The sequence below is a fragment of the Balaenoptera musculus genome, chromosome 15, assembly GCF_009873245.2.
Source record: "Balaenoptera musculus isolate JJ_BM4_2016_0621 chromosome 15, mBalMus1.pri.v3, whole genome shotgun sequence".
Classification (NCBI taxonomy): Eukaryota; Metazoa; Chordata; class Mammalia; order Artiodactyla; family Balaenopteridae; genus Balaenoptera; species Balaenoptera musculus.
The window spans coordinates 50,205,769-50,232,248 of NC_045799.1; the positions used below are offsets into that span (position 1 = coordinate 50,205,769).

The window sequence follows — 26,480 nt, forward strand, 5'->3', positions numbered from 1 at the left end:
CACCTGTGGGAAGGGTGGGCTTTGTTCCCCGAAGAGAGGCCTGCTGAGCCCTGGGTGGCCGGGCGGGGGTACATCTGGGATACTCTGGGCCCCAGCCAGCCCTGTGGTGACCTGCTCAGGCCTTGGGCAGGTGCAGGAAGGGGGGACCTGGGGGCGCACAGGGTGGGGCCACTGACCCACACTGGGTGTGGGAATGGGCCTTTGTGTGGCCGGAAATGCTTCTGTCCCCTGTGGGTGTTGGGGCGGGTAGGAACCCAGGGGTAGCCTGTGGAGGGGCAGGGCGCCATAGGGAATTCATGAGAGGCAGCGGGTCCAGGACCTGGGGGTGGCGAGCCCAGTGGGCCCAGAATGAAGCCCCCTGTTGGGGGGGGTGCTGGGGGGACCTTGCAGGTGGCAGGGGTGGGGAGGGGACATCCTTCAGAGGGTGGGAGCCACTGGCATGGTGGGGCACCCAGACCCTGGGGTGTGCCGGCTGCCCTGTTCTTCAGACCCTGAAACAGAGGTTCCCGAACTCCAGGGCCTTGTGATTAATTGAGGCCCCCAGGGAGTTTCTGCGATGGGGTTCTGTCTTGCTGTTTATCTTCTTGTAATTTAGAGTTGAAGAGATTTAGAAATTGCTGTTTAGTCATTCATTTAAAACAATAATAAACTCATTAGTTATTAACATAGCATTTCCTTTTATGAAAAATGTCTGTATTTTCTTTTTTTTTTTTTGAATTATTTATTTATTTATTTTTGGCTGTGTTGGGTCTTCGTTTCTGTGCGAGGGCTTTCTCTAGTTGTGGCAAGCGGGAGCCACTCTTCATCGCGGTGCGCGGGCCTGTCACTATCGCGGCCTCTCTTGTTGCGGAGCACAGGCTCCAGACACGCAGGCTCAGTAGTTGTGGCTCACGGGCCTAGTTGCTCCGCGGCATGTGGGATCTTCCCAGACCATGGCTCGAACCCGTGTCCCCTGCATTGGCAGGCAGATTCTCAACCACTGCGCCACCAGGGAAGCCCTGTCTGTATTTTCTGAAATGTAAAAATTCATCCAGAAAAGGGCCATTTTAGGGTTTTGCAGGTCTCTTGACCGCCTGGCCTGATGGAAGAACCAGGGACAGCCGATCCTCTGCTCCGCGTGCCCGGGAGCGCCAGCGAGGGAGGGGTGGGCCCCTGCCCCACCAGGGACAGCCAGCCTAGGGCAGCAGTGCTTACCTGAGGGAGAATTCTCCAGGCTCCTTCTGAAGGTCCTCTTCTTGGTGGGGGTGCCATTGGGGTCCCCGCGTTGCAGATGAGGCAACATCAGGCCCCTCCCCCACTGCATCTGCAGCCCCTGCCCCACTGTACCCACGGCCCCTCCCCACCCACACCTGTGGCCCCCTCTCCCTGCAGGGGCACCAGCCCCTTCCTGGATGTGTGGCGGCAGTGGCAGCAGTGAGAGTGGACAGCCCGCTGTGCGGGGGAGGGGAGAGGCACCCCATTGTTGGTTTAAAAAAAAATGACTCAGGCGATTGACAGAAGCCTTCCTTTTCCTGCCAGTTTCCAAGAATTCTGCTCCAACATAATGGATCGAGTCATTAAGGGATCGATGCAGATGCGGGTGGCTGGAGGGGAGCCAGGATGGGCGAATCAGCGCGCTGCACGGCTGTGAGCTCCCCAGGCCCAGGTCTGCGGTCAGGGGGCTGCTGGGCAGGTGGCAGCTGGTGGAAGTTGGTCACCCCCACCAGTCCGGCCACCAGCTTGTTGTGGAAGGTGGGGCACGGGACCAGGGCCTCCTGTGCGCATGGTCCATGCATGTATGTCTGCACACATGCCTGTCCTAATGAGGCTCCCCTTCGTTCGTGACTCAGAGGACAAGGGCCCTACTGTGTGCATAGTTTCTGTCCACAGCCCCACCTGATGTGAGACCCTACTGTGTGCATAATCCATTGAGCGTGAATTCCTACTGTGCGCACAGGCCTAAATCCAAGCCCCGCATATTATAATTTGAGGTCCTGCTGAGTGTGTGATCCCACTGGGAGTAAGGCCCTACCCCTGCTGTGTGCACAAGTGTACCTACCACTTGAAGTCTGTTGTGTGCAGGGGTCTCCCGAGGGGTCTGCTGTGTGCAGGGGTCTCCCGAGGGACCGCCCTTAACTGGGGGGGTGAGCAGGGTGTGCTCTGAGGAGGCCCAGGAGGGCCCCTCATCCCCCAGAAGGTGTGTGTGCACCCCATGAAGCCCCAGTTGTGGGGTGGGGAGGGGGTGTCCCACAGGACCCTTGCTCTTCATTGTCCGATGCTGTGGGGGCGGGTGAGGAGTGTGGTCAGGAGGGGTTGCCTCAATGACTTGGTGTCATTGGCCCCCATTCTGCCTGCCTGGGCCCTCCTGTCCCTGCTGCTCTGGCATCCCCCACCCACTCCCACCACAGGCCTGGGCTGGGGCTGGAGTGCCCCCAGATGGATCGTCTTGCTGGCACATGTAGCTGCTCGATGCATCACCTGTTCACTGTCCTCTGCCTGGCTCCAGGCAGGCTGCCCCTGTCTGTTCACTTGGTCCAAGGAGCTGGAGTAGTCCCTGCACACAGTAGGTGCTCAGTAGAAGATTGAGTGAGGCAGAGGAGCTCTTCGGCTAGTTCAGGAAACTTCCTGGAGGAAGAGCCCTTGGCATGGGTTTTGAGGGATGGATAGGAGTCTTCCCAAGGTAGGAAGGTAGATGGGTATTGCAGGCAACAGACTTACTGGGACTGGACCCAGGAGGTCACATCACGCAGGTGTGTCCCACTTCCTGTGTCACAAAGGGTCTGGGTCCTCCCCATTGCCCCATCATCCCCGCCCCGCACAGCCTGGGCTGTGCTCCTGGGTCCTCTGTCTACACCTGGCCTGGGGCTGCCATGCTTCAGGGACATCCTGTTGGCTGTCCAGGGGATGATGCCCCTGTGGCTGGGCCGCTGCCCCTCTGGTCAAGTGGCATGCCCCATTCGTGGGCTCCCATTTGGTGCTTTCCACTTCCCTGCAAATTGGCCAACATAATGGCTCAGTTGGGTTCTTAGCTTAAAGAATTTCAGCCCATTAAATGCAAATACCGTGCCATTTGAAATGTTTGTGCTGGGGCCCGCCCCTCTGATGGTGTTGAGCGTGCGAGACACACACACACACACACACACACACACACACACACACACACACACACACACACACACCTCTAATTAGCGTCTGATGGAGCTTGCAGTGCCATCCCGTCCCCCATCCGAATGTCTCCCTCCCTAGTCTCGGGGTGTGGGGGTGCTGGGGGTCCCGGGCTGAGCACGTGCTGATGTTTTGGAAACGCCACGGCCCCAGACCCCACCTGCCTGTGCTGGTGGCTTTTCTGGAAGCTCTGAGGGCCCAGCTGTGTGCGGCCTGCCTGGGTTGGGTCTCTGTTGGGTCTGGGGGCCCATACCTGCAGAGTCGGCGGTCGGCCACCTCTGCCTCCGGCAGCACAGGGAGCCCTCTCTGTGTGTGTGAGCCAAGCTGCTGGGACTTCCTGTGGGATGAGGGGAAGGCAGCCTTGGCACTGAGGGTGGGGAGGGGATGGGTGGGGGCCACACCAGAGACTGCTGGCCCAGCTGCTCTGGGAGGCCAAGGGTGGGGTTTTCAGTGGGGCAGGTGGCCCCCAGTCATAGGCAGCGGGAAGCAGGGACCAAGTCTGTGTGTCTGGGGATGATTCCAGACACAAGAGCTTGGGATGAGGGACACAGGGTTGAGTGTCCACTGGGCCTGGGTTCTCTGTGACCTGGTAGGTGACGTGCCCTGAGCCTTGGTTTATCCACTGGGAAAACTTCGGTGTTGGGAGGGGACATGGGAGGGCCCCCCACAGCAGGGGAGTCCCTAAGGTCCAGCTGTCTATCTGGGCAACCAGAAACCCCCTCCCCCCCAAGCCACTACGCCAAGTCTCTTCACCCAACTAATGGATCTCATGGGACAGGGCATCATGGCCATGCCCCCCCCCCCCCCGCCCAGGAGCTCCCAGCCAGGGGTTGAGGCAGGACCAACCAGGGGACACGAAGGGTCTCCCAAGTATGTGGTGGCACTTGGTGTATTTGTCTGCATGGGGTGACTGTGACAAAGCACCACAGATAGGGCAGCTCAAACAACAGATGTTTATTTCCTCCCAGTCCTGGAGGCTGGACGTCCAAGATAGGGCTGGTTTCTCCCGAGGCGCCTCTCTCTAGGCTAGTAAAGGGCAGTCTCCTCTGTCCTCACGTGGCCTTCCTTCTGTAGGTATCTGTGTCCCAATTTCCTCTTTTTATAAGGCACAGTCAGATGGCATTAAAACCCACCCTAATGATCTCATTTTACCTTCATCACTTCTTTACAGGTTCATCTACAAATACAATCACACTCTGAGGTCCTGGGGGTAGTGTATGAATTAGGAGGGGACACAATTCAGCTCACTCCAGGGAGGGCTGGGGGCCGGGGCCAGGAGGGGTCTCGAGTGAGAGGGAACGGCCCATGGGGGTATCCAGGCGGGGAAGGTGACCGCGACCTGGGCCAGAACATGACCCTCACACTTGAGGTAAACGTGACTCTGACCCATGGTCAGGACTGTGCTCTGTTCTGTCCAACCCCCACCCCCCAGCCCTGCACAGCAGGGGACCACCGGCCCTGAACTTTGGGCAGGATCTCCAAGGATGCCAGTGGTGGCGGTAGTGTGTAAATGTCAGGGTCAGGTGCTGGGGGGAGGGGGAGCAGCGGGGCACCCGGTGGCCCTGGAGGGGCAGCGGCCTTGGGAAGTGCGGGGAGACAGCAGTACTGGGACAATGAGCCCAGGTCCAGTTACTTTCATTTTGAAATTGACTTTCTTAGGGTTTGGGTCTTCTTTTTAAAATGTCACTGCTGTTAATAACAGAGGCAGGGCCGAGGCCGGACACCTGGCATCCCAGCTCTATCCATTTTTACCCAAGATCCTGGGGGAATCTTGACCACCAGAAAGTTTGGAAAGGTGCCCTGGGGGCTGGTGGCGAAGGTGTCTGGTCCCATCTGTGGTGGGGCGGGAGGGACTCCAGGGTACCTGACCTCAGCCTTGAGGGGCCGTTCTCCTGTTCCATACCCCACCCCCACCCCAGAACAGGCCCTGGCTGACCCAGCCCTCGGCGCAGGGAGCCTGGGTGAACCCGGCATGTACCAGGTGCTGTGGGAGAGCAGGCAGGCCCCTGGCAGGCCAGGCCTGGCCTTCCTCCTCCTTAGTAAGTGCCCGGTTGCCGGGCAACACTCATGGGGAAGCCAGGTTTGCAGAGAGCCGCCAGCGTGGGGTGTGGGCACGGGGTTGGTGCCTGCTGCAGAGCTGCCCGGGTGCCTGCTGTTGGGGTGACCAGGTACCGCGTGTGCAGAGATATATGTCCACACTTGAGTGTGTTCCCACCACGGTCACCAGGCTTCCTGGGTGTGAGCTGGGTCTTAACACAAAGAGTCAGACTGTGGCGTCACCGTCCAAGTGTGCAGAAGCATGAGGGACTCAGCTGCCGGGGGTCCCGCGCTTGGGGGGCAGAGCAGGGGGAGGCCAGGATGAGGAGGGCTGTGGGGGCCCAGCAGGGGGGGCCCCAGGTGCACTCACCCCAGTTCCCCCATGGGAAGGAGCCTCCTGTAGCCAGCTTTCTGCAGACCCTGGGCCCCCTCTCTGGGGACGGCCTGCCGGCTGCGGGGGCAGGGCACTCCAGACCACGTTCCCATGGAAGGAGCGAGCAGTCCCCCGGGGTCGCTAATTCAGGCCGCGGGCAGCTGTGCAGTGGTGCTGAGGCAGTTATTTCTGGCCTGGAGAATTCCTGCCCAGAGCAGGCCCCACAAGCCTGTCCCTACAGCCGGGCGGTCATCTTCCCGAGGGGCCCCTCCTGGCCCCTCCTGGCCCTGTGCCCCCCGCCCACGCCTTTCCCTTCCAAGGTCCATGGGCTGTGCAGAGGTCCCCACAGAGGGACCAAGATGGGCAGAGGTGTGGCTGGAAGGAGGCCTCACCTGGTAAGGCTGGTCCTTCCAGCCTTCGATCCCAGGACAAAGGCAGCCTGGGGGGGACAGTTCCCGAGCCTTCAGCTGCTCCCAGCAGGAACCACGTCAGAGCCATGACCTGGAGCTCTGTCAGGAAAGCTGGAAATGAGGGAGAGAATCGGGGCTGGGGGTTGGCTTCACTTTCAGGCAGGAACATTCCTGGGGGGGGCGGGGGCTCTGGGCCCCCAGGGCACTTGTGCATGCTGCCACCAAGTGGCTGACGGGGTCTTCACAAGGTTCCATGGCCTACACGGGGGCTTCTTGCCGGCATGGTGATTGGAGGTGGAGACAGGGCACTTTTCCACTTAATTATGCCTTGAAAAAATCCTGAATCCAGCTCTTTATTAAGAGCTGAATAGAGACGTTAGCACTCTTCCTAATTAGCATGGTCTTTAGAATCGGGGGCAATTAGGGAGCTGTGGGCATGTGCTCGGGCTCCGAGGTGTCCTGTAGTCCTGGGGGTGGGGATCTTCCTCCCTGAGAAATATGACCGCTAGGCCTTCGGGACTACCACCTGGAAGATGCGCACGTGTGTGTGTGTGTGCGCAAGAGCATGTGTATGTGTGATGGTGTGTGTGCGTGATTATGCGTTTGGTGTACAGATGTGTGAGCGTGTACATGCACAGTCCTGCTCGGATGCACGCCTGGACCGTGTATGGCTCACAGGAACAGGCAGAGCACAGACATGCACACACCCAGCACATGCGTGCCAGGGGCACAGGCTCACTCTTGCTGGGGCCTGGCTTTTGTGGGCTGCACCCACCCCCTGGCCCTACCTGACTGGAGTCGAGGGGCTGCCCACCGTCACGTCGCCCTCCTTCCCCCTCCCGTGGCACATGGGTGCGGACCATCAGGGTGAGAACAGTGCTTTGCCCAGATTAGCTCAGAAATCTCACAGGTGGTGGGGGTGGGGGTGGGGGCTCTGTGCCCAAGCTGCTCAGGATGACGTGGCAATTTAGACCCAGTGTCCCGGTGCTGGAGACCTGGGTCACGTCCTGCAGGCCCGAGTGCCCAGGGGGCTGGGGGAGGGGTTGCGTGCAGACCTGGGTCAGAGCTGGCTTCCAGAGGAGCCTCTGGGCACAGCTACGGAAGCCTCTAGGGCTGCTGGCACAGGGAGAAGCTCTCAGGACACACACTTGGGTCCAGGAGGAGGAAGAACGTTCCAGCAGCCTTGGCCAGCCACTCGTGGGGCGGTGAGCTCCCATCACTGGGGTGGGTGGCGGGCTCCCGTGGGGAGTGGGCTTGCAGCCCCCCAGCTTCCCAGGGGTGGTTGCTCTCCCAGGGACAGCCCAGCCCCGAGTCCCCCCCGCGTGACCTCGAGCTTCAGCTGAGAACAAACAGCTCCATGTTTGGCTGGCTCTCCTCGCTCCCCACCCGGCTGAGCAGAACTAGTGAGTCACGCAGGCCCAGACCATGGTGGGGGGGACCAGGGTGGGGGGAGGCCGGATCCCTGCAGCAGGGGTCAGAACAGAGGGACAGTCGGGGGAGGCCAGCGGATGCTGCCTGGACACAGGGGCCAGGAAAGCCCACAGGTGGGACCCTCGCCCGCTTTGGTCCTCACGGTCTGCTCCTGACCCAGACCCCTGCCTCGCGTGACCACGGCAGGCCCCTGGCCCCCCGGGATGGAGCAGGAGGAGAGTGCGGTACTGTGCCCCACAGTGGCCTGGACAGATCCTGCTGTTGCGATGCTGGGTGAGCTGCTTCCAGGGAGTTCTAGGACAGGCAGGCAGACCTGTGGTTCCGAGGGGCATGAGTGGCCTGTGGGGACTGGCGGTCATCTGTCCCCACAGGTGTGGATGAGGGGGCAACTTGGAGCTGCCCATGGAAGACTGGGGCCCTTCCATGTGCAGAGCTGCTGTGGGCAGGGAGGGGGCCGATGGGCCCCTTTTATTTCTAACTTCAAATTACCCTGCCTGCAACTGCCATGAGGCCACACACCCTGCTCCTCACTGGTCCCTTGGGTCCCCTTTCTGCCCTCCCCCCTTCTCAGACACTAACAGGATCCTCTGGACCCCACCCCCTCCCCCAATTAAAACCCTGTGGTGGCTTCCTGTGGGCAGGTGGGGGAGACTGGGAGCTGAACTGAGGGGGGTCCCTGGGCTGGGGGAGCCCCTGCCAGCCCTAAGCTGGCTCAGGTCCCCCTCACCTGTTAGCAGCTTGTCGTCATGGCAACGGCATCAAGGGAAAGGGAAACTTCCTTCACCATGGTCCTGAGCGGCCCCCTCCTTCTCCACCTCAGAGGCCCCTTGGGAGACCCACCTTGCTCTTTCCTGGCCTTGGGATGGCCATGCTCAGGCCCTGCTCTGGAAGTCCCTCGGGCACCAGTCGCTCCCACACCCTGTTGGGTTTGTCACCTCACCCTTGAGACAGGTCCTAGATGGCACAGTGGGCTTGAGTCCCTGGCAGCCGGCTTTGTCCTGAGCCCTTGGGGGCAGACACCTGCTCCCCCCCAGGCCCTGGAGTCAGGACCCCTCCACGTTAGGAGGATAAGCACACCCTCAGGGGCAGGGGCCCTGCTCCTATGTCCCTGCAGGTAGTGGCCTGGGCACCCCCCAGGGAATGAAGGCAGCTGGCCTGGCTCACCCGCCAGGCTGCAGCTGAGGGGTGTAGCTGCAGAGATGTCTGTGTCCACGTGGGGGGGCTCCTGGTGGACGCAGCACAGCTGTGTTGAGGCCCCTTTGCCACCCAGATCCCCTTGTTTCAACCTGCCGGTCTTGGCCATGCTGGCCTGTCTCCCCTGTCTGCAGTCCAGCGTGCGTGAACATGTGCACATGTGTACACATGTGTACACACGTGTGCCGGGTGACCCAGATGCTTGTTCTGTCCCACCGTCTGGAGACCCCCAAATCTGCAGGAGAACATCCTGCCCCTGGCAGGGCCCCATCACTGCAGTAGGAGCCTTAATTAATGAATTACTTTGCTAACTAATTAATTAGTCAAGAGTGCTTGTGGAAGAACCGTCTCCAGCCTCTGGGGAAAGTGCATGTGCCCTGGGGTGCTGCACTGGTGCTACAAGTGAGACCAGACCCCCAGGCCAGGGCAGAAGTGTTCAGGTTTCAGGGGTCTGTCTCTGCCTAGACCCTCTGGCTGCACGTGGAGGCTGGCAGTGGGGAAATGGGCCAAAGCCCACCCCGGGGCGGGGGAAGGCAGGTATACACAGGCCTCCATCCACACCCTCTGCCCTCTCAATGCTGAGGGGGGTCAGCCCCAGGCTCCCAGGAAGCCCCCAGGCTGCCACACGGGAAGGTTACCTGCCAGGGCCCTGAGACCAGGGAGCAGATCCCTGTCTGAGGGTCCAGCCTGAGTCCCTGGAGGTTTGGGCATCACTTGCAGAGGGAGGGGTGGAGACCCCCAGAGGTGGGGATCTGCTGAGGCCCTGGAGTGCAGGCCTGGAGCCCTGGGCCCTGCTGGGACCTGGGGGTGCATGAGGGGCCAGACCCAGCCTTGGGGATACCCATGCTGACAGCCAGGGTGGATGCCAAACGGCATGGCCTCAGCACCGCGTGTGCAGCTGCTGCCCTGCCTTTGAAGGCGGCAGAGGGCCCCCCATGGTCAAGGAGCCCTGCTCTCGCTTGGTCAGGCTCAGCCCCTGCCTGTTGGGCGTCAACTGCAGCCCCAGCCCCGTCTCATCCACACCCTCGAGCTGCTGACCCTGGGCAACCCTGAGCTCTGGATGCGTCCATCACTGGATGCCCCGCCCTGCCCCACCCCTCCCACTCCCACAGGCTGCACTGCCCTTGGGCCTGCCCATGGGAGGCACGTTTCAAACAGCATCACCCAAGATGAAGTTCACATATCATAAAATTAACCATTATAAAGTGAACAGTTCAGGCATTTAGTACATTCACAATGTGGCCGATCACCACGTCTCCCTAATTCTGGAATATTTTCTCACCTCAAAGGGACCCCCGCCCACCTTTTGCCAGCCCCTGGCACCTACTGATTCACTGCCTCAGTATTTGCTAGTTCTGGGTGTTTCATACAAATGGAATCATACAAAACATGGCCTTTGTGTCTGGTCTCTCGCTCACCACATTTTTAAGGCTCATCTGTGTTGCCACAGGTGTTGGTACTTCACTCCTCTTCATGGCTGAGTAACGCTCCAGTGCACAGATGGACCACACTCTGTCCATTTGCCTCTTGGACCTTGGGGTTGTCCCCACCTTTTGACTGCTGTGAATGCGTGTGTATGTGTGTTAATCACTGGTTTTCAGGTCTTTTGGGTGTGAACTTGGACTGTGTGGGGACTTAGGGTTTTAGCCGTCTGAGGAACTTCCAGACGGTGACTCCTCATCTCCCAGCCTCCCGGGTGTCCAGAGTGGGAGCTGCACTTGGACGGTGGCCATAAGTCCTGCCAGGAGCCTTCTGAGGTCCATGTGACTGGTGGTCCACAGAGGGTCCTGCTGGCCAGCTCAGCCCGTCACCATCCTGCTTGCTCCTCTGGGGGGTGCTCAGAACAGCCTGGGTGGAGGCCATCACTGGGCCACGGTCGTGGGTCTGGGGTCTGTGCCACCGGTCCTTCAGTGGGGTTCCTGCCAGTGTGAGGCTGATTAGGGGATCCCCTCTCGTTAGTGGTGTGTGTATCGGATAAAAAAAAAAAACAAAACGCAGCTCCCTGTTCAGATACTGGCAAGGGGAGGCTGTTGTGAGTCTCCTTCTGTGGCAGCCTTGGGAGATGTGGGTCACTGCCTGAGGGGCAGAGCAGGAGGCCCGTGGACTCCCGCTGCCCTGGTGAGCATGGGGCTAAGTGTGTCTGCTCTGGGTGGGTGGGCAGCCCCAAAGCCAGGAAGCTGTGGTCTGCCAACAGCCCACACGGACCACAGCGCCTGGACTTCCTGACACCTCACCTTCGTCATTGCACCAACAACGCATGACTACAGTGTCCCCCTTCCTCTCCCCTGCCCCGGCCCCATCTTGCCTCGCCCACAGCGGGCCACGTTCTCCCTGGAGTTAGTCTTCTGGACCTTTGCAGAGCTTGGCATGCACGTTGCAAAGCAGCCTCCTGTGTTGCGCGTTCTCCATAACTGGGGTCCCCTGTTCCCCACCGCGGGCTTTTCCTGCTCCGTCGCAGGACGTGTTTGTGCTGATAGGACAGCACTGCCACCTCCCTCACATTGAGACATGCGACGTGTTGGTCTTGGGATCGCAGACGCTGCTGCCTGGTGTGTGGTGGGCCCCCTGCACCTGGGCTGTGGACCTCAGGGTATCTGGGCCCACAGCCTCGGTGGGTCCGGGAATTGCCCGGTTCTCGGTGAACGTGTGGACAGAGGGGTCAGTTCTGGGGGCCGTGCTGTGCCGAGAGGGGACCGGTCCTGGGGTCTCCCATGCCTCCCACTGAGCCCGTTGCAGCTGGCTTGGCCCCGTGAGGTATCGGGGTCCCAGGGCTGTCGTTCTGCCTCAGCCAAGGCCTTAGGGCGTGGGGCGCACTCATGCCCCCTCCTCAGTGGTCCAGGTGGTTCTTCCGCAAGACGCAGGAAGACAGTGCTTCCTCCCCCATGAATAAACGTGCTTTTTTCCTCCAGCAGATTGGAAGAGCAAGGTTGAGTGCTTCCAGAGATGAAGCCTGGGGCCACGTGGGCATGCCGGCTGAGGGTGCCGCAGGCCCGGGCGCAGAGCAGCAGGGAAGGGGTGGCCCCAGGGCCCCCTCCCCCAGGGCAGGGAGGGTTTTGCCCACCAGGGTCCCCCCCCCCGGGCTGTGTGTCTACAGGCAGGTCTGTTGTAGGTCCGGTCGGGAGCCCCAGGCCCAGCCTGGTGTCCACCCTTCAAGCTGGTCCTCACATCTCCCTGTCCGTTGGGGCAGCTCATCCACACCACACAGGAGGTCACGACGCTGGATGTCGGGGTGGGTTTGAAAGCCCAGCCATCTTCGGCTCCCCACCCCCACACAGCAGCCCCGAGGGCCTCCCATGTGGCGTGTCCAGCTTGGTCCTGCCTGTCTGCTAGGGGTCGAAATCACCTAGAGCCACCTCTTTCGTATGTGTGTCCTGGGCCCTGGCAGTGGGGGGAGGATGGGGCTTGGGCGGCTGCTGTGGGAATAGGGCAGACAGCAGGGAGAGAGAGGGGGTTGCCACGGTGGTCCCAGCTCAAGCCCCCGTGGCCTGCCTGGGTGGTGGCCGTGGCCATGGTGAGGAGGGCACAGGTGCTGACCCAGACGTCCGGAGTCGGGGGCTCTGGGCCACCCTACCCTGGGCTCCCATTTTCCTGCTGCCAGGATCCCTCCGCTGCATCACTGGCCTGGGCACGTGGACGCTCACATGGACTGTCGCGGGTTGGGTGGGCCTAAGGGAGCTGAGCTGGCCCAGCAGATTGCTATGGGGAGCAGCCAGCTCAGGCCTTCTCATCCTGAGAGCTTTGCCTCTCTGCGTGATCTCACAATGGCCATGGGGGGAGCATGGCCTGTGGGGTCAGGGCCTCGTCCCTACACAGCCCTGCGTGGGGGCCACTGTGACTGTGGGGGGCCTGACTTCAGCCACATCTGGAGACCCCTGCCCCGCGGCCCTCGAGCCATCGTATTCCACTTTGGTTTGTGGCTCTGGGGCCTGGAACCGTGTCTCCTGGTGAGGGACACCCAGCTCCGCTGTCTGTCTCCTGGTGACAGCATCCTGACCTTCGTCCCACAGATCCTGCTTGCATTCTCAGCATCCATAGCATGGGGAAAACATAACGTCCCCTCCCTCCACGTGTCTGGGGCCAGCAGGGGGAGGGGCCGAGGTGGCATTCATCAGGATGAGGGATGGGATGGGGGATACTTTATAGAAGGGGGTCTGGGTGAATCTCAGCATCTGAGAAGTAACTGTTGTCACCCCCGTTTTACAGGTGGGGAAACAGGCTAAGAAAGGGTGAAGGGGTGGCTGGTGGTAGAATTGGGGGTCGGGTTCTCATCCCCGGACTCATGGAGTGAGAGATGGCCCATCTGTGGGCCCCAGAGACCCTGAGCCAACAGGTCTGGGTGGGCTGTGGGCAGCTGCGTAATAATGAGAATTTGGTTTGGGGGGTCCAGGACCACCCTTTGGGCCACACCACCTTAAACCACACAGGCCTCGGGGACCCCCACCCTGTTCCAGGACCCTGGAGGCCACCGTCATTGGTGAGAGACAGTGGTGTGGCTGCCAGTGGGGTGCTGGCAGCCCCTGACGTGTGCTGATTGGCCTCGAGCCCCTTCTGGCCTCCACGCACACTCCCCGCACGCCAGCTCCCCACCTCGTGGCATCATAGTGCAGAGATGACCATGTCTGCCCTGCTGCCCTCTGGGGTGGCCCCACTTCCGAGCTGTCTTCCAAGTGGGCCAGCGCCCTTGGTGTGCTTTTAACCATCTGGGAGTCTGGGAATAAGAAAGAAAGTGGAACTAGAAACTCTGGAGTGGTGTGCAGCAAAACTTAGGCTCTGGGTGAGCAGGCCCCCGGGCTGCCGGGCAGCCCTGAGCTTGCTGGGACGTGGTCACTTCAGCACCACGGACAGCGGCCACCATCCCTCTTGGCCTCCTGGCCCTCGGGCCCTGGCATTGGATTTGTTTGGGGTGCGTTGCTGTCATGGTCTGGGAGACCATGGAGCCAGCACCTGCTCTGCACTGACTGGGGGAGGCTGGCCCACGGGCATTGCTGCTGGGGTGGGAAGGTGGGCCAGTCCTTGCTGAGCCCCACCGAGGCCGCAGAAACAAGAAGGGAGGGAGGAGACGGGAAGGAGGCTGATGCTGGGACAGGTCGGCCGAACGCTGGGAGGGCTTTGTGGGTGGAGTGTGGGACCCAGAGGGGGGGTACGGCATTTGAGGGGTCCCTGGACGGACCACACCTCTGCTCCCACCGCTGATCGGGTCTCCAGCCCTGGCTCTGGGCTCATTTCCACGCCTCTCTGGGGACCAGTTTCTCACAAGTCCCCAGCCTGAATGTGGGACAGGCTGCCCCAGGGAGAGTCACTCCACGCCCCACCCTGCCCAGGCTGGACACCAGGGGCCTGTTAGGCCGGGGGACATCCCTGGGTCTTGATGGGTCAAAGCCTAGAATGGTCTAGGAACATGGGTCAGGGGGCTCTCTGCCCTTCTTTCAGCCTCTGGACCTGGGCAGAGCCTTCCTGGCTATGGGGTCCTGTGGAGAGACCCATGCCCCCAGCCCCTCTGTGTGTGGCCAGGCCTCGGGCAGCACCACAGCCCCCCTGCCGGGCTGGTGCGGCCGCCTCTTCCCAGCCACACGTCAGCCTGGCTTCTTTGGACCCGCAGTGGAAATTGACTCTAATTTGTAGAATTTGGTTCAAAACCTAAAGGATTTTGAATTAAAACCCAGAAAATCCATCTGTGTAATTAAGCCTCCGGAAGTCAGTGGCCTTGTGATGAGAGTCCGGTTGGCACCGTCTGTCCTCAGCTGCCCACTAAGGCGTGACCAGGGAACGGCTGTGACGTGTGGGGCTGATGGAGCCCTCCCCCCACCGCTGGCGGATCCCCTCTCTGGGCAGGGCCAGTGGGACCCTGTGCGTGGGGAGCCCCTCCCTGGGCAGGGTGGCTGTAAGTGCTTCTCCTGTGTGCACTTTGCACAGAAAGATGAGCAGGACCCCAGGAGCTCGTCCCTCCCAGGGTGTTTGTGGTGGTGGGGGAGGGGGGCTGGGGTGTATCATAGAATAATTATCCCAAAGGGGGCGTGCTCATGAGGATGGATAGAGGACTTTCTGGGCCGTGCTGACCAGGTTGGTCACCCCAGCCACATGGACAGTGTCCCCACCTCACACACGAGCCTGTGCTCATCCTGCTGCACGGGGTCACTGTGGCCATGGAGGTTGTCCTGAGCCCCTAGGGCTTGCCTCCAGGGCAGGGGATGCAGGTGGGGCCCTGGGGCCAGCCGGGTCAGGAGAAAGCCAAGGTTGGTGGGTGGTTTTTGCTTGTCAGTGGTTTGGGAAAGTATCGAGGTAGGACCCCAGCCCAGGACCTCAAGCTGGGCTATCTTTGCAAGTTGCTGGGGGCCTAGTTTGTGGCTGTTGCTGGAGACTGGGCCCCCCTAGCCCCTGATCAAGTAACGTCTCATGGGTCCTGGCCCAGACCAGCCCAGGGCTCCAGACATGCACTGCACCGTTGAGGACCAAGGTCCTTAGCTCTGCTCAACGCCAGCTCCGGGGTCTAGGGTGATCTCAGAGTGAGCATGGTCACGGACCTGGGAGAAATCGGGCAGCAGGCTCGTGACATCAGTCTGAGATGAGGGGCATGATGCTGGTGGAAGAAGGGAAGAGCTGAGGGCTCAGAGGCAGGCTGGGCTGGGCTGGGCTGGGCTGGGCTGGGCTGGAAACCCTGCTGCTCCTGGAGCAAGATGTTCGCCATGTGGGAGGTGGGAGCTGGCCCGGCCGAAGCGCTCGGGGTCAGGGGAGAACTCGGAGAAGTGGGGCAAGGAAGGAGGGTCCCAGGACCCAGGAACAGACAGTCCCCACACCCCCACTGCCTGGATGGGCAAACTGAGGGCCCAGGCTGCTCTGTGCTGCCTCCCTGCAGGGGTGGGTGGGGGGCCACGTGCCTGCAAGACCAAGGGTCCAGCCAGGTCTGGGAAGCATCTGACCATCGCACGCCCAGACCCAGAGCTGCCTGCTCCCTGCTGTGTGGCAGCGTCCTCGCTGGTGGGACTGGGGGTGCTTGTCCTTCAGGAATGTCATCCACAGCTTTAGTGTTGAGAACCCACCCCCACTCCTGGGAGACACACAATGACACCCTTGCAGCCCCTACTCCAGAGGTGCTGTTTGCAGCAGTGAAGGACAGAGGAGCCATACACAGCTCCCAGGGGCTGCAGCCGGCGGGTCAGGACACCGGGAGAGCTGCGGTGCCCTAGGACTGGCTTCCGTGTGTGGCCTCAGCGTCCCATGACACAGCCTGGGACCCACGCCCGGTCCCCTCGGGCGAGCCACCGGAGCTCCCAGTCTGTGCAGGGGGTGCTGGACTGTGGCTGTCCCGTGGGCTGGTACACAATAGGTGCACTATGGGTGTTTGGTGCAGCTTTCAGCTGCAGCTCTCTCCTCCCCCCACCCCACCCACGGGGACCTTGCAGCACCCACAGGCCCTGACTGTGCGCCGAGCCACCCTGCCAGCCCCTCTCGGCCAGCTTCCATTGAGCGCATCCCTGGCCCGCCTGTCACAGGCCTGGGGGGTTGGGCCCTCAGCGCTGTCTTAGCAGGACGCTGATTTCTGTTTTTCTGCAGCCAAATCACAGCAAAGGCACTTGTTACTGCTGAACCCATTAAGTGTAATTATGGTGCTCTCGGTGGGAACGGGTAATTATATTGGTGGCCCAGTGCCACACTGTGCAGTGTGCCAAGGGCCAGGGGCTTCATAGCGGCAACTGTTGGCCCTGCCCCTGCAGGGAGGCAGGGGGAGAGGGGTCTGGGCGGGGCAGGCTGCCGGGCCCCGCGAACGAAGGACACACATGGCCTGGCCTTCCTCCTGCCCTGATCCTGGGGCCTGTACACCTGAGTAAGCATGCAGGCCCTGAACCTCCCCAGGCCTTGTCCTTCCCTGACTTCAGTCACAGCACAGCCTCTGCCAGTTTGTCAGGTGCCCTTGGCATCAGAGCCCCTCACAGGTGGGGCCGCATGGACCCCTGGCCCAGTGCCCACATGTGGTGGAGCATGGAGTGGGCACTCATGGCCCTGGGACTGGGGGAGCAGGGCCCTGCTGCTTTGGTCGCCTCGTTGATCCATGAGATTCGCATCCCCCTACCCAGCTGGAGGAACACAGGGGAAACGGAGGGGCATCAGGGCTCAAGGTCACACAGCCAGTATGTGCTGCAGCCGAGGAATCTGAGGGTGGATGCCCTGTCCCTGTCATCCTGCCTCAGTCCCCTCAGCGCTGGGTGGGCCGGGGGCTGCAGGGCAGGGTGGGGACTGCAGGACAGGGTGGGCCCCAAGTGGGTAGGTGCAGGGTCTCAACACCAGGTTTCTCAGGCTGTCTACTGACACGCGGTGTTTTCCAAGTGCCGACTTCTCTCTTTAAAGGAAAGTCCCCCGTCCACCCCGCACCAGCCCGGGGAAGGCCTCTGGGGGCCTCCTGCTCGCGCCCTCGCTCTCTCCAGCCCAGGGCAGGACAGGCAGGCAGCCCCACAGAAAGCCCGCCCTGGGGGGTGGGGGTGGGTCCCGGTGGGAGGGGGTTCTTGACATGGGGGTGGTGTGTGGGGTACAGGGAATGCCCCTGGGGCCCTCCCATCTGACGGGCACTTACCTGCACCCAGGGGTTTGGGTGAAGCCCCAGTCCCCCAGCCGGGGAACCCCCCACACGCAGCCTATCCCCCATCGGGCAGCCCCTGGGTCACCTGCCTGGGGTGTTGGCCCCTTCCTCATACATGACACGCTGGCCCACCACAGGGCTCCCCGATCTGATGGGCCAACCGACGTGAACATGGGGGTGCACCCCTGCCTGGAGACAGCCACTGAGGGGGTCACAGCCAGAGTAATGCCATGGCCTCTGTAGAGCCACGGTGCCACCTGGTGGCCACTCCCAGAATGGCTGAGCGTTCTGGGATCCTGGGTGACTTTTCATCCTGAGGGCCAGCGACCCCACAGGGTGGCCAGGTTCACACAGCACAACGGGATACAGCACTGGCTGCTGGCCCGGTGCCCTAAGGTCCTGGCTGGATGCCTTCCTGCCAAAGGGAAGACTCTCCTGGACAGGACCCTTCACTGGCAGGCGGCTTCCACTCCCAGGACTAACTTGGGGTTGGGGGGAGTGTCCTCACTCACCTGTCCGTCCATGTTCCGGCCCCCTTCATTTGGGCACACAGTAGAGCTGCGGGTCCTCCAGGCCCAGGCACTGAGCTGGGCTCAAGTCCACATCCCTCATCGCCCATTGCTGTGGTCAGGGCATTCTCCATCTGCTGGGGTCACAGAAGGTTTCATGCAGGGCCACGGGGAGGGGTCTTCAGGGCTGCCCTCATGAGGTGTCTACGGTACTTGGGGTCCCAGCTGGGCAGTGCTGGTGAGACTGCTAATTCAAGAGGCTGACCTCAGTTTAGGGCATCAGAGTTGTGGGAGCCTGGCAGAGGGGCAGTGGCTGACCTCTCGCCTCCATCCAGGGTCCTGCTGTACACGAGGGGTTGGCAGCAGTGTCCAGAGGCCGGTGTTGGGGGTCTGTCCCTCACTGCCCAGCTGATGGCCTGGCCACGGGGGAGCGGATTTTGAGGGACTGACCCTGTGGCAGCTGTAGGGGGTGCTGGGGGCGTGTTCTGGGGCTCCCCCACCTGCCACATGGACCCTTAACTCAGCACCTGCCCCACGTGGTTCGAGCACGTCAGCATGCTGGTCATTATGCTCAACTGCGTGACCCTGGGCATGTTCCGGCCCTGCGAGGACGTCGAGTGCCGCTCGGAGCGCTGCAGCATCCTGGAGGTGGGCGGGGCCGGTGGGGCGGGGCCGGCGGGGCGGGACTGGCCACAGGTGACCTGGACTGGGTGTGAGGGGCGCAGGCCCAGCTCTCAGGCCCCTCTCCTGCAGGCGTTTGACGATTTCATCTTCGCCTTCTTCGCGGTGGAGATGGTCATCAAGATGATCGCCCTCGGGCTGTTTGGGCAGAAGTGCTACCTGGGCGACACGTGGAACAGGCTGGACTTCTTCATCGTTATGGCGGGGTATGGCCCCGCCCCACCGCAGACCAGCCCAGAGTGGCCCCCGTACCTGGCCAGGCCTGGCTGGGAGCCCTGCCCCCCTCAGACCCCACGGCAGCCCCTGGGCCCCCAAGGAAGAAGGATGGGGAGGTGTACTCAGGCGGTGCTGGGTCTGGGGGGTAGCTGGGTCTGGGGTACCGGGGGCAGGACACTTGTCCAGGGCTCCCTGTGCCAGCACCAGGGACAGCAGGACAGACACAGGGTGCATGGAGTGGCCTGTGAGTGGTGAGGAGCCCCCAGTGGTAACCTAAGGTTATGCTTCCCCTGCCCTGGAGCCCAGCCAGGCTGGGTGCATGGTGTGAGGATCAGGCCTCTGGCATGTGCTCACCTGCCCTGGCCTCCTGGCCTCAGCTGGCAGGGTGCCCTGGAGAGAGCCGTGTGCCCGCTGGCCTGGCTCTGTCCCCAGAGCACCTGTCAGCCGCCTGAGCCCCCGTTCTCTCTGCCCCGCTCCTAGCATGATGGAGTACTCTCTGGACGGACACAACGTGAGCCTCTCGGCCATCCGGACCGTGCGCGTGCTGCGGCCCCTTCGTGCCATCAACCGTGTGCCCAGTAAGTAACCCCCACACCCGGGCCTGGGACAGGTGTGTCCTGCTAGCCCTGATGAGAGCTTTTGAGGACCCACTGGGGCACAAGACCAGGAGGCCACACTGCCTGTATGGCGTCTGGATGCTCTGGCCCCAGCCCAGACCCCAGTGCCAGGGTAGGAGAGGCTGGCCTCCTGCCACTCGCCATAGGAACCTGAGGATGTGCCACTCCTTTTCTGGGGAGGACAGAGCAACACTGGACCGAGTTGGGGTGTGATGGGCAGGCAGGCTGTGTGGGGTCCCGACTCCCCACGGTGCTGCTGGGTGACAGGGGCCATTCTGAACCTCAGACTCCTCATCTGCACAACATTTGGGGTCGTGCCCGGGAGCTGTGCAAGACTTGGTTGCTCTCTTGTCTGGCCCACCCTGATTCTCAGGTCTGAGTTCTGCCAAAGGGTCTGGTGCTCAGGGAAGGGTGGAGAAGCTTCCAGGGGGTCATGTGGCTGCTCGTTTGGAATGTGGTCTGTCCGGACCCAGGTCATCTGCCCACATGGGGCTGTTTGGGAGTTTCTGTGTCTTCAAAGTCTTCAGGGATGTGACCGACTTCAGCCGTTAATTTTCCTGGGGTTGTGTGTGGGTGGTGCCCATGTGACTGTAAAGTTTGTATACACACATGTGCATGTGGGTCTGTGTGTGCCGTGTAGGTGCGCACAGCCTTTCTGGCTGCCTGACCTGGGTCCTGGTGGCCTCAGCACCGAAGTCCAGGTGGTCAGGGTGTGTCCTGCGGCCCCTCCAAGAAGTCACACACCCCCAGGGTGGGTCACTCCCTCCCCCTGGGGCTGTCAGCTCCACCAAAGGGCAGATGGGTGAGGTTTATGCTGTGAGATCCCTGGGCCTTCCTTCTGCGTGCCACCTGGCTATACCCTCAGGGATCAGACAGGGCTCAGATGCTATGTGATCCTGGGCAAGTACTGTACCTCTCTGAGCCTTGGTTTACCCGACTGTGAATGTGGTACTCCTCAAGGATGGCTGTGGGTTGAGGTGAGGTGTCATACGTGGTTCTTGGCTCTGTGCCCAGCACCATCAGGCACTCAGTCCGCTCACCTGGACCCTCTTTCAGTGTGTGAAGTGATAATACAGCCCCTTTCACAACACAGATCTTCACTCTTCAGACCAAATGCCTGCAGTGGCCAGAATTGCTGCCGGCAGCTTGGCCTCGCTCTGGGGACACGTCCTGGTCCTAAACAGGGTGCCTCCCCAGGCAGGACCATGTGCCCCTCGCAGTGAGCCCCCAGTGGTCATGTTCAAGGCTGTGTCTCACTCTGGCTGCCTGGGGTCCACTCTGACCCTGGATCATATGTGGCCTTTTGAGCCAGTTGCTGTCTGGCCAGGGTGGTGCTCACTTTGTCCCTGATGAATCTTCCTCTTGTCCATTTCTGAAACTTCAGTGCTTCTCCCAGCTGTGATTCCCCCCTGTGACCCCAGGGGTCCCACCTCTGCCATCCAGCAGCTCCAGGTTGCTCTCCACGAGGCCCCCTGGCTCAGCCCCCTGGCCCAGGGCTCTGCCTGCACCCTTAGGTCAGCTCTTGCTTGTTTCCGGAAACAAGTCTTATCCTCGCTGAGGTCTGGGATGGGGGCAGGCCCGGGACCAAGGGGCGCATGGGGCTTGGCTGACCCACTCCCTCAAATAATCAGCATACACGCAGCCCATCGCACCCAGGAACAAGAGCTTCAAAAGCCGCTTCCTGCCCTGGGGTGCACATAGCCCCTGCTTCCCCTCCAGTGCAGGGCTCTGCTCAATGTGATTCTCACAGAGGATGGAAAGAAACGCTGGTTCCCGAACCCAGTATCTGCTGCAAGACCCCCAGGCTGCTGCTCCCATGCAGGAGCCTGGGGCCGCGGGACTCCTGGTCTGGTCACCCTGGGGGCCTGCCTGGATGCAGTGTGGTCCCATACGGCATTCGCAAGGATCAGGGACCTCCCGCCCTGAGCCCCTCCAGGCCATGGCCTTGCTCCCCTCTGTGGGGTCTTACCGCAGATGTTTGTCCTTTGGGGCATGCTGGACTTGGGGGGGCCCAGCTCATGTCCCCCACAGAGGTGCTGATGTCCATCTGTGAATGGCAGAGGGCTCAGGGCTCCCAGGAGGGCCTGGGGCCTCAGGGATTCCCAGGAGGGCTCCGCTGCACTGACCGGCTGCCCTGCCACCTGCAGGCATGAGGATCCTGGTCACGCTGCTGCTGGACACGCTGCCCATGCTCGGGAACGTCCTCCTGCTCTGCTTCTTTGTCTTCTTCATCTTCGGCATCGTGGGTGTCCAGCTTTGGGCTGGCCTGCTGCGCAACCGCTGCTTCCTGGACAGCACCTTCGCCAGGTGCAGGGGCCCTGCCCACCCTGCAGGACATGCCCCTAACCTGCTCTTCCCAGGGCCTGCCCCCAGAGGCTCCTCCTCTAGCAGGCTCCTCCCCCTCCAGGCCCCTCCCCTCCCCACCCAGAGGCTCCTCCCCTAACAGGCTCTTTCCCCAACAGGCTCCTCCCCTCCAGGCCCTGTTTCCAGGGACACACCCTTCCTGGAGCAGCACTAGCACTGGTGGGCCTGGGTCTGTCTCTGTCACTTTTGGTTTTAATGTCTGTTTCTATCTATGCCTGACTGTGTCTGTCTGTCTGCTTCTCTCTGTCTCTCCATCTCTGTGCCTTCAGGAACAGCAACCTCAGCTTCCTGCGGCCATACTACCAGCCGGAGGAGGGTGAGGAAAACCCCTTCATCTGCTCCTCTCGCCGGGACAACGGCATGCAGAAGTGCTCGCACATCCCCAGCCGCCGCGAGCTGCGCGTGGAGTGCACGCTGGGCTGGGAGGCCTACGGGCAGCCGCAGGCTGAGGGCGCAGGTGGCACAGGCCACCACACCTGCATCAACTGGAACCAGTACTACAATGTGTGCCGCTCGGGCGACTCCAACCCACACAACGGGGCCATCAGCTTCGACAACATCGGCTATGCCTGGATCGCCATCTTCCAGGTGGGCTCTGGGTCTCCCCTGCACTGGGCGCCCAGCATGCGGGGCCTGGGGGCTGGTGCCAGGCAGGCGAGGAGGGCCCGCCGCCCTCTCAGGGCCGTCCGTGTGACCAGCCGCCTGTCCCCCCAGGTGATCACGCTGGAGGGCTGGGTGGACATCATGTACTACGTCATGGATGCCCACTCCTTCTATAACTTCATCTACTTCATCCTGCTCATCATTGTAAGTGCAGGGGCGGAGTGGGACGCACGGGGCGAGGGGGGTGGGGGGCGCCCCCGCTTTGCGACAGCCCTGTCTCAGATCCCAAGCTCCTCCTCTGTTAGCGGCCATCATCCTGTCCCCGGGGTCCAGTGAGATTCTGCTTGTGCCCCTGGCGCAGCGCCATCTTTGCTGGCCCTCTTGGGTCCCTGCACTTGACTGAGCTATAGGGCAGGGCGGGGGCAGCAGAGACCCAGGGCCATCATGTCCAGGGCAGGTGGGTGGGTGCCCTTGGTGGAGTCGGGGGGAGACTCTGTCCAGCCCCAGGAGGAGGTGGGCAGGGTTGGGAGGACAGAGAAGCCTGTGTGTGTGGGGAGGAGAGAGAGACCTCAGACAGCCCCTCAGGCCCTCCCATGGCCAGGTCCTATCAGGAGGCTGCAGGAGAGTCAGGATCACCTGTTGGGGTCACAGTCCCCCCCACAGTGTACATGGGTTCTCAGCACAGTTCTCCACAGTATAGGTGTTTCCCCCAGGCACAGCCCTCCACAGGGATTGTGGCCCCCAGGGGTGGCCCTCACTTGGTTCTCTCAATGGCCCCTGGTGCCTGGGGCAGGGTTTGCAAAGACCAGCAGTGAATTAAACCAGGCACCCGTCCCACCTTATCTCAGACCATAAACACAAACAGAGCAGAGTGTCACCCGGTGACCCTGCCACAGAGGACAGTGAAGCCGTGGGGGCTGAGGAAGGCCTGACCCGGGTGGGAGGGTGTGGCTGGGGACAGAGCTGAAGGACGAGGGGACAAACCACACAGATGACGGGAAGGCGTTTCTCCCCACATGTCCTGCAACTGTCTACAAATAGGCAAGGAGCACCTACCCTGCACCACCCATCCCAAATGCTGGGGCTCAACATCGGATCAGCAAGGACCCTGCCCATCACAGGGTGCCCTGCCACCGCCGGCTACCCTGGGGCCGTATCCTGGGCCCCTAGAACGGGCAGCGCACAGTGGGGCTCAGTATTTTTCTCATCAGGGGCTTGATAGTTGTGTAGAAACCACAGCTGCTGTCCTGGTCTCCTGCCCTGCCCAATCCTAATGCCCAGGGCGGTGAGTCCCAGTGTCCCCGCTTCCCTGCCTCCCTGGGACACTTGTCCGGTGAGCTCACTGCCTCCCGCCCGCCACAGGTGGGTTCCTTCTTCATGATCAACCTGTGCCTAGTGGTGATCGCCACGCAGTTCTCGGAGACGAAGCAGCGGGAGAACCAGCTGATGCGGGAGCAGCGGGCCCGCTACCTGTCCAACGACAGCACGCTGGCCAGCTTCTCAGAGCCTGGCAGCTGCTATGAGGAGCTCCTCCGGTACGTGGGCCATGTGTGCCGCAAGCTGAAGCGCCGTGGCCTCCGCCTCTATGCCCGCTGGCAGAGCCGCTGGCGCAAGAAGGTGGACCCCAGCGGCGTGCCGCACGGCCAGGGTGCTGGGTGGCGGCCACGGCGGGCGGGAGGGCACGCCACCTCCATCCATCACCTCGTGTACCATCACCACCACCACCACCACCACCACTACCACTTCAGCCATGGCAGCCCACGCCGGCCAGGCCCCGAGCCAGGCGGCGGTGACACCAGGCTGGTGCGGGCCGGAGCACCTCCCTCGCCCGGGCGTGGGCCCCCCGACGCTGAGTCAGTGCACAGCGTGTACCATGCAGACTGCCACGTGGAGGGGCCACAGGAGAGGGCCCGGGTGGCACATGCTGTGGCCACTGCCGCCGCCGGCCTCAAGCTGGCCACTGGGCTGGGCGCCATGAACTACCCCACCATCCTGCCCTCGGCCGCAGGCAGTGGCAAAGGTGGCCCCGGGCCCAAGGGGAAGCGTCCTGGTGGACCCCTGGGAGCCGGGGGGCACAGCCCCCTGAGCCTGAGCAGCCCCGACCCCTGCGAGAAGATCCAGCATCTGGTCGGGGAGCACGGTAAGGACCTCACCCTGTGGGGAGCAGTGGGGAGTGGGGGACGGGCTCCTGGGACATCCCCGCCTGTGTGCGAACCCTCGTGAGCCCAGCCTTCCTCCCTTGGAGCCCTGGATGAAAGGAAGAAGGGGGTGTTCTGGGCACCTCAGATGGGAGAAGTGCCCCCCGCACCTCCGTCCATCCTGTAGCCCTGAGCAGCTGACGGCTCAGTGGGGTACGAGCATTTGCCACGTGGAAATGAGAATTCTGAAGCTAGCAAAAAAAAAAACCTGGGGCTGTGCCCCATTGCCCATGCCTGGCCCTGAGACGGACCACCTGTCCATGGCCTGGTCATTTCTCAGGAGTGGCCGGCCCCCTTTCTAGGTGGGGAGACTGAGGCTGGGGCAGAGGGAAGGGAAAGCCGAGGTCACAGAGCTCCCAAAGGCCGAGGAGAGAGGGGCCGGGGTGCCCCCCAGTATACTCGGTCCTCCCACCTGAGGTGCCGGCCTCACCCACCTGGGACGGGCAGGACACTGCCACCCCAGACACTGGGGTCCCATGCAGACTGAGGCCCTCCCAGGTGGCGTGCGCGGGCAGTAGCCCTTGGGGTGCCTGGAGTGGGTAGAGGTGTGAGTGTCCTCACACAGTGACCGGGGTGTGTCAAAATGCACATGCCTATAGTCCTGCACTGCCCACTGGGGCAGGTTGGCCCCGCAGGGTTCCTGGCTGTGGGGAGTCTAAGCCGCCGCCGGTGCAGTCACCTGGGCCCCAGAGACTCAGCCGGGCAGGCAGCACCGAGCAACGATGGCTCCTGCGCATCGTGACCTGGGATGTTCACAGTCACGTCATCCGTTTAACGTGACTGCTGGAAAGTGGCTCACGTCATATTTCTGTGGATGGCGTGGCCCCCTGGCGGATGAGCCTCTCTGCCTCTTTTTATCCTTGAGTGAACAGAGAGTACTTGTGCAGGGCATGCATGTGCTCAGGTGTGAGTGCCCAGGCGTGGGCATGTGTGTCTGTGCATGTGCTCAGGTGTGTGCCTAAGTGTGTATGAATGTTCCCAGATGTGCACATATGCCCAGGTGTGAGTGCCCAGGCGTGTGCCTTTGTACGATGTGCATGTCTGCACAGACACCGTTCACCCCATGGCAGTCTGCACAAGCAGCACGTGGGTCCCGGGCGCCTGGTGTTGCGGCTGAGCGTCCTGAGGCTGCCCACATCCTTCTCCCTGCAGGACTGGGCCAGACCCCCAGCCGTCTGTCAGGCCTGAGCGTGCCCTGCCCCCTGCCCAGCCCCCAGGCGGGCACGCTGACCTGTGAGCTGAGTAGCTGCCCGTACTGCACCAGCGCCCTGGAGGACCCTGAGCTGGAGTTCAGTGACTCAGACAGCGGAGACTCGGACAGCAACGGGGTCTACGAATTCACACGGGATGTGCGGCACGGGGACCGCCGTGACCCCATGCAGCCACCCCCAGCGGCGGACACGCCAGGCTCAGGAGGAACGCGACGGAGGGCACAGCGGCGGGCGGTGGCAGGCGAGCAGGGAGGGCTGGGCCGCGTCTGGGCCTCCTTTAGCGGCAAGCTGCGCCGCATCGTGGACAGCAAGTACTTCAACCGCGGCATCATGGTAGCCATCCTCACCAACACGCTGAGCATGGGCATCGAGTACCATGAGCAGGTAGGCAGCCCGGTGCACCCTCCAGAGGTGAAGTGGGCCTGAATGGACAGCTCTCGGAGCGACCCCCAGGGAACACGTTCCTCGTGTGTCTCCTTGAGACTTCAGTCTCTTACAGGGCCCCACAGAGGGGTTTCTGGGGTTGGGGAACAGGGATGGCGTTAGAGCTGAATGTCAGCTGTTGTGACAGTTTTTATCAGCCACTCAGCAAACGCTCATGCTTCTCCTTGGCTGGGCATCTGCTGAGTGGTGAACGGAGAAACCGTGGCTTCTGCCTAGAGGTCTTCCTGTCTGGGGTGGGGGTTTGAAGTCACAATCCCAGAGGCAGCAGGGGGCCGAGGGCGCTCACCAGGCCACCCAGTGCTCTTCTCAGGATGGGATTCCCACAGCCCAGTTCTCACAGAGAGAGGCCCCCCCTTACATGAGCCAGACCTTCTGGCTGTGCCCACTGGAATACCCCTGGGTGGCCAGGAGAGGGCAGTGGTATGGAATGGCCCCCAGAGGAGGAATTGTAGGGGTGGTGCCTGGCCCCCCAGTAG

The 26,480-nt window shown here is 62.0% G+C and overlaps 1 protein-coding gene across 5 annotated transcripts in view; it reads left to right on the forward strand.

Annotated features, from left to right (window-relative positions):
• The window catches only part of CACNA1H (calcium voltage-gated channel subunit alpha1 H), a 63,685-nt gene that overhangs the window by 18,754 nt on the left and 18,451 nt on the right, over positions 1-26,480 (forward strand). For all 5 annotated transcript variants that reach the window (XM_036826869.1, XM_036826867.1, XM_036826868.1 and 2 more), the window contains exons 2-9: positions 18,207-18,318; positions 18,424-18,557; positions 19,048-19,145; positions 21,332-21,491; positions 21,818-22,136; positions 22,263-22,355; positions 23,514-24,291; positions 25,502-25,944. In XM_036826869.1, coding sequence (XP_036682764.1) covers positions 18,207-18,318; positions 18,424-18,557; positions 19,048-19,145; positions 21,332-21,491; positions 21,818-22,136; positions 22,263-22,355; positions 23,514-24,291; positions 25,502-25,944 — 2,137 coding nt within the window. The remainder of the gene's footprint in view (positions 1-18,206; positions 18,319-18,423; positions 18,558-19,047; positions 19,146-21,331; positions 21,492-21,817; positions 22,137-22,262; positions 22,356-23,513; positions 24,292-25,501; positions 25,945-26,480) is intronic.